Source organism: Equus caballus, chromosome 21 (assembly GCF_041296265.1).
Source record: "Equus caballus isolate H_3958 breed thoroughbred chromosome 21, TB-T2T, whole genome shotgun sequence".
NCBI lineage: Eukaryota > Metazoa > Chordata > Mammalia > Perissodactyla > Equidae > Equus > Equus caballus.
In genome coordinates, this window is record NC_091704.1 from 35,651,908 (window position 1) to 35,665,057 (window position 13,150).

Here is a 13,150-nt window from a genome sequence, read left to right on the forward strand (position 1 = left end):
TCCTTTTACATTTGACTCCCTGTTGCTTTTTAGCGAAGCGGAACATTTTCTCATGTTTCTTTACTAACAATAGGTCTATATTTGTGAATCACGAATTCATTTCCTCTATTAATTTGTTATGGTCTTCGTGTTTTTCTTCTCAATTTTTACAAGCTTTTATATATAATTATGTCTGAGGCAAAACAAATTTTTTCATAGTTAGTTCTCTATGTTCACTTTTTTTCAAGTAAAAAACATGAAGTATATATGGACTCATGTCTGTTGATATTTTCCTTTATAATTTCTTAATTGCATAAATGCATAAACCTGAAGCACTTACTAGATTGTGCATGCTTAACTCTCCTCTAGTTTGTCTATCATATTTTTCACAAAACTAGTCTGTAGGCCATTGGGAATTTGTTTTTGCAAAGTGTCAAGTAAAGAGCTAAACTGATTTTCCCTCCACATCATTTGCTCCCACCTACTTACTAAATGATTTTTATTTTATGACCTGATCTGATATCTACTTTAATATATATTAAGTGTATTAACAACTTGATCTATTTTGGGGGTAATCAGCCATTCTACTCTTTGCCAACAGTATATTTTGTTAAAATATTATAGGATTACATGATATATTCTTTTATATGGTTGGTCTAGCCTCCATTAATTAATATTTGCTTTTTTTGTAAGTTTTCTCTGATTTTTTTTCTTACAGAATTAGTAATTTAGTCAGTTTCCATGAATGAAAAAAAAAACCCCTGAAATTTTAATGAAATTGCATGAAGTAAATTTTGGCATATCTATAACTTAACTTTTCCTTCCAGAAACACGGAATGCTTCTCTACTTCCAAGTTGTTCCTTTTTTTCTTTTTATATTTTTCTTCCTATGTCATAAACACTGCTACTATAAAACTGAATGTTCCCTTTTTCTTATATGTTCTGCCCAGTATCTTCTCACCTAAGTGTTAAAAATAAATTGGCTTCCATTTTATGGCACTATAACTTTACAAATAAATTTTACACAATGCATGTGCAAGGGTTTCAATATCTCAACTTCACCATCTAAGGAAGAACCACAATTATTTTTCAAACAATAGAAAGTTGGTTTAATTTCTCCCCTTGGCGATTGTAAAATGACAAAACACACATGAGATAAAGATAGCAAAATTTAGCTTCTACTTAAAAATATCAGGGGCTGGCCCCGTGGCCGAGTGGTTAAGTTCGCGCGCTCCGCTGCAGGCGGCCCAGTGTTTCGTTAGTTCGAATCCTGGGCGCGGACATGGCACTGCTCATCGGACCACGCTGAGGCAGCGTCCCACATGCCACAACTAGAAGAACCCACAACGAAGAATACACAACTATGTACCGGGGGGCTTTGGGGAGAAAAAGGAAAAAATAAAATCTTAAAAAAAAAAAAAATCAAATGTCAGCTTCCTTTTCAATCTAACAAAAAACTATCAAAAATTTGCCCAAAAGAATAGCAGAGTGAAGATAACTAGCAGATTAGATTAAATTTTTCAAACTAAAATAAGGAATAATTAGTATTATGTGTTACTACCTGAGCTCCAGTTGCTATTTCATCAGCAGCCTCATTCATTACTCCCAGGGTTTGAAAAGCAAATACACACAGCTCTCGTTCACACACAGTAGGCTACAAAAGAGAGGGGAATCAATTACAACATTTTTCCATCTCCCAATTCCTAAATCAAATTTATGACATTCCATTTAATAAGCAGAAAATGCAAAGTTTACAATGTTAAAAAGAAAGGAATCAATCACTTAATTAATAAAGATTAATTTCTCAACTCAGGTAACAGTGAATGATCATTTACTGATATAGAGTCACAAATATAAGAAATCCATTTCAGTGAGCTTTAGGCCCTTGCACTCGAAATGATTTAGCAATACATGAAAATATCCTTAAACTGGAAAATCCATCTCTCCTGATTAGTATACATTTGCAAATGAGACGTATTAAAAAAGAAGCCGATACCTAAGCTGGTGATATACTAAAAAATGAGATTAAGCCCACAAGTTGTTAAAACAAATATACAAAGGAGAATTCCACTTTTCCTAGTCATTTTCTTTGGAAGAAATAAGTATGTCTCTGCTTCCTTGCTACCCAGCTCTTAAAAGATTGGTTTTGTTGCAAAGACTTCTGACTTCAATAACCTCCTGAAGTCAACAGCACTGAAATATACACTCTGCAATTGCTTTGGAAGAGCTCTCATCTTTCAAATCTAATATAGTGTCATCTGTTTGATTTATCTTATCTCCTGAGTTACATTGCATTAGGTAGCTGATGAAGCCTAACACGATGCAATCCGTGGTGCCGCTGCCTAGCAGACAAAAGGCATTTGTTAGTGCCACTGCTCCTAGGCTCACTCAATCCAGAAGACAACTTGGTCTACTGCTTAACCAGCGGGGAAGTATGGCCTCATTCTGAACATCCTTTATGTTCGGAATGAGCCCACATGGTGGCTTTGTGGACACAAAGCATGACCAATCACAAAGATGTCTAGCTGACGTTCCCCAAAGAGAATGTAAGAAAAGAATGAACTGATATATTTCCATTGTCAGCCTTAAAAGTGCAGTTTGATTATATTTCAGAAACATCAAGAAAAACCACCTATGGGAGGAAATTAATTGGAGAAAGTTTTTCCTCCAGACTCAAGCTATACACACCGCTCTCTATATTTGGAAATATTAGGAGCAGACTGTTCAATTTCTACTACTTTTTGTTTTACTTGAGTGTTTAACCTTGTCTTAATCTTTTTCTATTTTTTTGTTTGTGTATCTATGTGCATACATTTCACTGAATTTTGTCCACTGATACTGAATTATTTCTTTTCTTCACTTTCCAGAGCATGGTATTGTCTGAAATCATAACAGTAACCATTTATTGCACCATTTATTGCAGATTTACTACAGTGTCAAACACAATATTGGTGCTTGGGTGCAGTGAAACTGTATACAAATAAGAATTCAACAAGATATACCTTGGCAATCACAAAGGGCCCTAGGAATTTACTGATGTCCCAGCTACCAAAAGTTCACTGAGGAAGTAAAGAGATGCAGAAGGTACTTTGTTTTTAATACTCTTGTCAAATAATCATATGTTTTTTTATGACTAAAACCCATCAATCCTAAAGCTGAATAATAGATAAGGCTCATATAGTGTATATGAGTAAGGACTGGTTTTTACTTTTTCATTTGGACCTTGGACAATCGATTACTCTTACTTTGTGATCATCTAAATATGTATGTATGTATGTATGTATGTGTCTATATGTGTTCACATACACATTCCAGGAAATACAATAGAAAGTACCTTTTTGGTACCAAATTGTTGCTTTAAACAATGGAAATTAAAATGAAATAAAATACCTCACTACACTAGATTAGAAGGATATTTTTTAAAATTTTAATATTGGAAAAACTTCAAAGACTTAAGGAAAAATATGATAGACACAGTTATTCTTACACATATCTCTATCAGCATACTTCGTCCCCAATTCTAGGCATTCCTGTGACACCCTGACTTTGTCTCAAATGATTTTGACCAATTTCACCCAGACCTCCTATTCTTTGCCTTGGGTAATAAATGAGCAACATTTCATGCTTTCTTCTGCATTTCTGTTTCATCCCCCTCCCAGAGCCGTTTATAATCAAACCTCTAAATCTCTAAATCACATGGACTTGCCAAGTGACCCATTATTTTAAATAATAAACCTACATTCTTAATGATAAAGCTATGGTTTGATTACTTCATGGACATTTCTTTTCTTTTTTGCATCTATTTGGTTGAAAGGTGACCTTTTCTTCCATACTCAGATGTGTAAGGCTGACTTCTAAGAATATCCTATTATGGCAACTGTTTGAAGAAGGAAATCAGATACCCTAGGAAACTTGCATTTGGGGGAAAAAAAGAAATTTTTCTATCATTCTGAAAAATCAGAAGTATAAGTACACATTACATTCTTATAAAAATAATGTTATCTTCCCTCGTTTTTAAAATAGTAACTATAGAGATAGTAATACTGTGATTAATTAATGTATCATACTAACACCATACTAAATAAATACTAGTTAATTTCTTAAATAACAATTCTATATCTATCGCTCATTTTACTAGAAAGTTCAAGAGAGTGTTTACGATGTAAATCAGTTTAGTTATGAGATAAATGTACGCAAACTGATACATTTAGCTTCATTTTATTTGAGAGAAGTTCAAAATGTGAACACAAGGTGGCGCATTAAAAGAAAGTTCTCAAATCATATTGAGTAATCAAGATTAGATGTCTTAGCGCTCACAGAGAGGACATCCATCCTATTCAAGGGAGAGAAACCAAATCATTCTTCCTTAATGAAGCATAAGTAGTTATATTATGGATTAGAATTCTCCCACCTTGAGTCAACTCCTGTCGCCAACAAATTATGTTATTAATATTCTATTTACACAGAAAGCTCTAGTGTCAATTAGAAATAGAACATAGTCAAGAGCTATTACTGGATAAGTATAATGATGTGTTTTACTACACATACTTTAACACAAAGCATGCATGCCTAAATATAATCAAATGTGTACATTATTTACTAATTCATTTTTGAGTTTGCAATAAATCTATTAGTTTCAATTTGTAAAATATTACTTATTCTTAATGTCATAATACTATATTGCCCTCAAACAATTAGTCCTATAATTTAAACTGTAAAATCATGTCAAGTCCCTCTTACCATTATATATACATAATTTTTTGCAATATAATATTCATTATGCACCATTTAAAAACATGGGTAACTTTATATGTCTCTAAGGTAACATGATTTCAGAAGTTTTTAAGCTAAAATGAATACATTTTTTTGTTTTTTGGTTTTTGTTTTTTTTTCAGAAAGATTAGCCCTGAGCTAACATCTCCCACCAATCCTCCTCTTTTTTGCTGAGGAAGACTGGCCCTGAGCTAACATCCATGCCCATCTTCTTCTACTTTATATGTGGGACGTCTGCCACAGCATGGCTTGACAAGTGGTGCCATGTCCGCACTCGGGATCCAAACTGGCGAACCCTGGGCCGCCAAAGCCGAACGTGCGAACTTAACCGCTGCACCACTGGGCCGGCCCCTAAAATGAACACATTTTCAATTTTATTTGAATCAAAGCAATTTAAATGTGAGCAGTAAAAATATGTTTCAAAAAACGGTTTTAAGCTCCAAAGAGTATTTCAGAAACTTACTGCATTTTAGAGACTTTGTGTTTTCAATGAATTTAAATTACTTCCTCCTGAAAATAGAAATGATACAACTCAGGAGAATCTAGCTCTGTATTTATATATAGCATGGTGTAGATGAATGGTGTTCAAACCTTTTTTGCCATAGCTTTTTTGTTCAAACAAAATATTTTATGTAAGCCCAATATAAAACAGATAAAAGTAGATATTGTTCCAGTTGGAGCACATGAGCAGAGTTCAGTTTTCCTATCTGTAAAACAAGGATAAAAATCACATCTAGCTCACCAGGTTGATAAGAGAATCAAGTGAGAAAGAAAACCAAGTGAGATAAGGTTTATCAACTCTCCTTGAGGTATAGAGAGCTGCTTAAATATTAACAATATTAGGTAACCTGGATAAGCTGTGTCTTCTACTTGTTTTAACCCAATGTATATGGAAAAATAAATGTTTCATAAAAATTTTCATTGAAGTGTATTATAAGTAGTATTTTTATTTTCATATCCATAGTTTATCAAAGCTCTTTAATTTATTGCTAAAATCGTTCTTGCAACAAAAGAAATGAGCGGAGTAAATACAAATTCATAATTTAAAAACTAGTGTTGAAAACATATGAGAATAATTAAGAAGATCTACGAGAAACACAAAACCTCCGAGCCTTTACTTCTCTGTATTTCTGATTTTATAGTCAATGGTCTGGGTGCTTTTCATGGTTTAGAAGAGAGACACATTCAGGGCCAGGAAAGAATTACCATCCATTTAGAAAGATGAGAATCTCAGAGATCACGACAGACCCACAATAAGATAGGGTGAGCCTCAGCACATAGGGATTCCTATTGTCTCTTACAACTAAAGCTGTTGTTTGAGCATTAAAACCAATTTCTACTCAATTTGGATGTCGAAAAACAAATCACATTTTTGAACTGAAAATTTTTTGGCATATATTTAGTTTAGCCTGTATTTCAGAACTTGAAATCTTAACTTCTGTGACTTCAGGGGCTGGAGAGGGGGAGAGAAAAGAACAGGATGTGCTCTTTCATCCGTTCTTCAGATATTAAAGTCAGAACTAAATACGAGAAGACCTACCTGTTTTGCTCTGAGAAGGTAAAATGGGACAGATCCAGGTTTCCCCACTTAAACTATGAGCAAATTATAACTGGGTATTGTTAATTTCACTCTGAAAATAACTTTTAGTTACAAACATTTGTCTAAGGTCCACAGCAAGGCTGAATACTCAAAACTATAGATTCTCAGGTTTCTCAGTTGGCTGTGCTTTAGTAGGACTGGGCATTGTTCTCAAGTGCCGATAGCAGAATCACACAGTAAGCAATCTGGGACACTTTCATATGGTAGAAGAGAATGAAATCGTAATCCTCGTAACAGATGTTGATGTGGGAAATGGGAAAGTCTATCAACCTGGGACACACAGAATGACTGCCAGTATCAATGACCAACTTCCAACTTTGTAGGAATAGTAATCCACCCAACCGTGTGGTTTTCTCCAACATTATCTATCAGCTCATATGCAGGGTTCAAAGAAGACATTTTCACTGATCCAAGATGAGGGGGTTTAAGGTGAATATAACAAAAAGACGAGGGCACTAGGAATTTAGAGGCTGATTAAAACAGTAGCAATTTTGGCAATAAATCCTTGTTTTGCAAAACCACTTGATGAAGACATCAACCTTTTAAAGCATCTCTAAAACAGTTTGCTTCACTAACACTCTAGTTGATTCCAAAATGTAGAGAAGCAATGATTTGGTTTTGGTTCGGCTTTTCTGTTGACAATCCAAACTGCACTGCCAGACTGAACAATCCTCCTGATGTTAACGTAAGTTTTATGCAGATTTAAAGCATTACATGTCAGGACTCACATCCGGTTGTGACATTTATAACCTCTGTAAACCAAAGAGAAAATTGGAGCATCATGGCATTTCTAAATAAAGTAAGCAGTTTAGTTCCCCATGTTGCAGAAAGGATAACATGCTTACCTAGACCTCTGAGTACACGTAGTGACTAAAATTCTAGAACTTTGGGGGAAGAGGGGTAAAAGGGGACTTATGTCATTTAAAAAACAATCAGCCTGGGGCCGACCCTATGGCCTAGTGGTTAAAGTTCCATGCACTCTGCTTCGGCGGCCTGGGTTCACAGGTTTGGACTCCAGATGCGGACCTACGTCACTTGTCAGCCATGATGTGGCAGTGACTCTCATACTAAATAGAGGAAGACTGGCACATATATTAGCTCAGGGCAAATCTCCCTCAGCAGAAAAACAAAAAAACAATCAGCCTAGAGAAAGAAACAGTTCAATTTTCCAAAGGGAAAGATCTAACAAATGTAATAAACATTAGGCATAGAATTCTATGGAAACCTGAGTTTTATCTAACCCATTTAATCACCAACTGGTTGTAACTTACCCTCTTTATATCTCCGGGATTTATTAGTTTGCAATGTGTCATGTGGGTTGAATAAATGGTCAATGAGTCGGTTTACTGATTTATACCCCATAAGAAATTACATCTGTAATATGTTTTTACATTACTATGAAAATAGCAGTAAAACATAATGCAGTGTAAATATAAGAGAGCTACAAAATATGAGTGTGCCCAACTGGGTGACATATATGTGTAACAGGATCAAGAGGCAGTTCTCTGTGTTTACCTCTCTTCCTTTGGACATGAGATGTGTCTTTGATTTTCATTTCCTAATCTGATTTCATATATCACTTATCTCACTATTTATGAAACCAAAGTAAGTTTTCTCATTTCCTTAGATTCCTGTCTGAATCACAGCAACATAAAAACTTCTGATAACTAGCTACATTTTTTTTTTTTTAGAAAAATGTTATTTTCTCTCATTTACAAAAGCACTTCCACTTTTAGGAAGAGACAGCAACCTTCATTTGTGCAGAAGGATACAGATAAAGTACAAGAAAATTTGGAGTGAAGCACAGAGAATACTAATAGCAAGTATGACATTTCTATCACTTACTACAGGAACCAACTGCCAGCAATTAAACCACAAAGGGTGAACTCTAAACAACCTGTGTAGTAAATTTCCAGATATAAAAGAAGTCAGTTCAAGTACGTGAGTCAAGACTACCATCAAGAATAAGAACCACGGCCCTGGTACCATTTTGCCCAGGTTCAAATCCTGTCTCTACCTCTAACTAGCAGTGGGACACTGAACAAATTACTGGTTTCCTCATTTGTAAAGCTGGGATGATAATAATAATATCCAACGCATAGGGGTATTATGAGGATTAAATTACGTAATCCATGGAAAGCACTTTGAACACATGATCCCATAAAAAGCACTCAAAAAGCACTTGCTATCAATAACATTACCATTATCTTCTGCAGTGGAAATGGCATTGCCATGGATCAAGCAATAAACCACGATCAACAGGTGGACACTGAAAAGTACAACTAGACCTCCTAAATGGGATAAACTGAGATGATGAAAGAATTCTCTCTTTTCTCATTATAACTACGCATTTCCATGTATCAAATGGAAAGATGTGCAAATGGCCAATAAGCACTTGAAAAGGTGTTCAAAATCATTAGTCATTAGGGAAGTGCAAGTCAAAACCACAAAGAGATACCACCTCACACACACTAGGATGGCTATAATTGGGGGAAAAAAATGAGAATAACAAGTGTTGGTGAAGATGTGGAGAAACTGGAACCATCAGACATTACTGGTGGGAACATAAAACAGTGCAGCCACTGTCAAAAATAGTTTAGTAGTTCCTCAAAAAGTTAAATTGAGTTAACATACGTATGTCCCAGCAGTTCCATTAACTGGTGAATGGATAAACAAATGTTGTATATCCATGTAATGTAATTATTATTTCACCATAAAAGAGAATAAAGTACTGATACATGCTACATAGATAGACCCTGAAATCCTCATACTAAGTGAAAGAAGCAAAAACTAAAGGCCACATAATCCACGATTCCACTTATATGAAATGTCCAGAATAGGCAAATTCATAGAGACAGAAAACAGATCAGTGGTTGCCAGGGGACAAGGGGAGAGGAAAATTGCGAGTGACTGCTAACAGTTGTTGGGTTTCTTTTTTGGGTAATGGAAACATTCTGAAATTACCAGTGGTAATGGTTGCACAACATTGTGAATATACTAAAAACCACTAAATTATACACTAATAGTGAATTGTATGTTATATGAATTTTATCTCAATAAAAAATTGCAGAGCAAACTTCTGAAATGGGATAATTGTACCCCAAATGCACATATACACATTGATTCTTATTTCCATACTTCCTCAATAATGCCCCGAATCTGTCAGTGAGTTGGCATTTTTTGAAATCTTTATTCTGATTCTCCGTATGCTACTGTATACCTCTTCTAACCAGAATAAGGACTACCTTCTCTTCTCTATATTAAGCATCTAAAATTGTGTGGTTTTGGAAAAACACTGTTTGTAAGTTTACATATATACATCTATGTTTATATCTATCTTTCTATCCATCTATATCGTTATCAATATTGATAAAGATATAAGTGGATAGGGAGAGATATAGATAGATGGATGGAAAGAGAGATGATAGATAGGCACACATAAGAAATACAAGAAGAAATATTTTCTGAGGCCGGTCCCGTGGCTGAGTGGTTAAGTTCTCACGCTCTGCCTTGGTGGCCCAGGGTGTCGCTGGTTTAGATCCTGGGCGCGGACATGGCACTGCTCATCAGGCCATGTTGAGGTGGCGTCCCATGTAGCACAAGCAGAGGCACTCACAACTAGAATATACAACTATGTACCAGGGGGCTTGGGGGAGAAAGAAGAAAACAAAACAAAACAAAACAAAAAGACTGACAACAGATGTTACTGCAGGTGCCAAGCTTTAAAAAAAAAAAAAAAAAAGAATTATTTTCCTAATACAAAACTGCTTGCTTTTCCTCAGACTCCTTCAGAAATAGTGATTCACTTGTCAAAATCATACCACTTCGTGTATTCCTTTGCTCACCAGAGAGTACTTACTGTAAATTCAGTTATTCGCTTATTTTTATATTCTAACACTTTTCACTTATAATGCTAAATCGCACTGACATTCCACCAAGGAGAACTCACCCTGAGCATGGGGCCGTTCTGAAACACATGCGGCTCATCACAGACCACACAGTATTCGTTCAACACAGGGATCCGCTGCTCAGCAAACTCAATTGTCTGAATAAAACAAGAAAGAGAAATAATTAAGTCAAGCTCATAAATGACGTGAAAACCCACTAAAGGCTAAAATATTCTCCGATGGATGGAGTCGTGGCTCGTACCTGCACCAGGAAGCCGCGGTCACGTATTGGGATGCATTTGGCACCATTTGGCTACAAAAAGCAAAGTGAAAGAACAAAATAATTTTTTAATTGGGAAAATATACAAATTATAGCCTTTTACTTTGTGCAACACTGAATACAGATGTGATTTTCCTAAGATCACCTGTAATATGAATTAAGACACTGACTATGACACGGAGATTTGAGAATTTCTTCATTATAATACACTGTCTGTCATTATTACTGCAAACTTTGTCTAAACTAAATAGATAGTATTCTTTGTTTCTGATCTTCTAGTAGAAATGACTGGCATCTTTATGTGATCACAAAAACTCGTTTCTTCTATTACTCATTGTCAAATGCTCCCACCTCCCCATTTAGAGGATTCCAACCTTATTTTACAATCAGATAGAATTACTCCTCCAAGGACATATTAGACAGCTATTGAAAGGGGTACAACACTAAACTATTGTACTATGTTTAACCTTACAGGAGGACATTAAGACATTTTCTTTTACAGAATATTTCAGATTATCTTTCTTAGGTGAAACTTTCTACTATGTGACTCTTTGACATTATTTTCTATATTTTCTATATATTTTCTATATGTCCTTAATGCTTAGTTTTGATAAGAAATGGGCTGTTAGGGATGTCCACCTAAAATCATCAACATACTCACATTTTCTTCATGCAAATATAATTTTACAGTAAAATTCACAATTTAATTATAGAAATAAATCTATACAAGAGAAACACAACTTTCTGAAAACAGTATCTTCGTATTTTTTCAATTTCATCTATTGCTAGGTGTACCCATATTGATAGTTAAGAGCTAAATACATCCCTCCCCCAACACACACACACACCCTCAATTACTAAAAGCAAACTTTTTATCAATTACTTTATGTAATTAACATACATAAGATAGGCCTGTTTCTTTATCTGAAACCGGCTATAAAGCTGATCACTCTAGAGATAAATTTTGTGAAAGACTATCTCCCAATAAATACCACCCAAAGGACTTAAGTTTTTACATAGTCACCTCCTGGCCCCATAGCCCCCAGAAAACAGCTTCAGAATAAAGTGACTTCCGTTCTATAAAGCAGACACTAAGAACAGCTTTAAGTGAAGCTCTGGGATACAGCTGTAAATGTTGCTTTTCGGTACAAGTAACAAAGTCCACGAGCAAAGTTTTCCTCTTACATATAACAGGAAGGATATTACTCTTAATTATTAGACAAATTTTGTCCTCCATTACTTATGTGAGATAACTACAGAATAGGTAAACTTACCTAATAAATCATTAAAATGCTATGCTTGCTTAAAAGGATAGGCTTTATGAATCCAACTGAGTTCCTTCCATTATTAGTAGCATTCATTACCATGACAGGAATTTGGACTAGACCCCAAATCAATAGCTACATTTATTTTTTCAGAATCAAAATGAACATTCTGGTACCAGCCGCAAATGTCTGGTATGCAAAATAATATCCAAAAAGAAAAAAATTAGTAAATTAAAAAAAAAACCTTGCTCCTTTCCTCTATCAGATCTTCCAAAAAAAAAAAAAAAAAAAAAAAACCCACCTCTGCTGCACCTTAGCCTAAACACTTAAGAACTCAAGATGAAAGTATATACGCACAGCAGGCTGGGAAGATGAAGATGAAGATGGTGTTAGGATTCCAATAAGCCCTGAGGTAAGAGAGAGCCTCCTGCCCTCTGCATTAGGTTCCTTGAAAGGCTCCGTTTTGGATGACTTGGGGGCACTGGAGTAAGACTTGCTGAGCAACTTGTGGTTTTTCAGTCCATACAATTCCTCCATTCTGAGATTACTGGAGTAAGACCTGCTTAACAGTTTGTGGGGCTTCAGGTTGGCGTTGTGCTCACAGCGCGGATCTCCAGAACAAGATCGAGTCAATAGTTTATGTGACTTGAGGCTGAGGCAGTCCTCTTGCTTGACAGTTGCCGAGCAGGGACGGGTCAAGAGTTTGTGTGACTTAATGGTCGTCACTGCCTGCTCAGCCCTGGGGTCGCTGGACAGGGAGCGACCAAAGGTCCTGTGTGACTTTGCGGTGCACACGTCATCGGTCTTGACCGTGCTGGAACAAGTCCTCCGCAGCAGCTTATGCGTTTTGGAGATTCCATCTTGCTCAGATTTCAGTTTGGATTTGCTTTTCCCACAACCAGGGGGAGGATAACTTGGCGACCTTCGAAATGGAACAACCATTAACACAGGGCAAATCATGAGTATAAGAGACCGTGCAGAACACTGGTCAGGTTCCGGTAACTCAACTCTGCTAGAATTACCACCTTATTCTAATGCAGCCTATCCAGCTAAAATCGAAATCAAAAGTGTGTACCTAATGGCCACAGGGGCTGAATTATCATTTTCCTGAAAAGCAAAAAAAGCTTATCAGATTTTTTCCCCTCCAACTTATCCCAGAGCCCTATATGGAACTCATTTTGCTAGGGAAAACTCGAAGTGATTTGAAAAGAAAGAAAGTAATTTTAGTAAATTTCACCCACGTTAAGGAAATAAAAACTCTAAACACAGAAATGAATATCTATGTTTTTGATGGACTGCATGTAACTTAGCCCGGTCTTTGAAGTCACAGAGAAAATAAACAGATGCCAAGGCTATAGACAGAATG

At 35.8% G+C, this 13,150-nt stretch overlaps 1 protein-coding gene across 2 annotated transcripts in view; it reads right to left on the reverse strand.

Moving 5' to 3' along the window:
• Nucleotides 1-13,150, reverse strand: part of PARP8 (poly(ADP-ribose) polymerase family member 8) — a 169,035-nt gene that overhangs the window by 34,447 nt on the left and 121,438 nt on the right. For both annotated transcript variants that reach the window (XM_005604281.4, XM_005604282.4), the window contains exons 13-16: nucleotides 12,142-12,706; nucleotides 10,502-10,552; nucleotides 10,302-10,397; nucleotides 1,541-1,633 (exon numbers count right to left, since the gene is read on the reverse strand). In XM_005604281.4, the coding sequence (XP_005604338.1) occupies nucleotides 1,541-1,633; nucleotides 10,302-10,397; nucleotides 10,502-10,552; nucleotides 12,142-12,706 (805 nt within the window). The remainder of the gene's footprint in view (nucleotides 1-1,540; nucleotides 1,634-10,301; nucleotides 10,398-10,501; nucleotides 10,553-12,141; nucleotides 12,707-13,150) is intronic.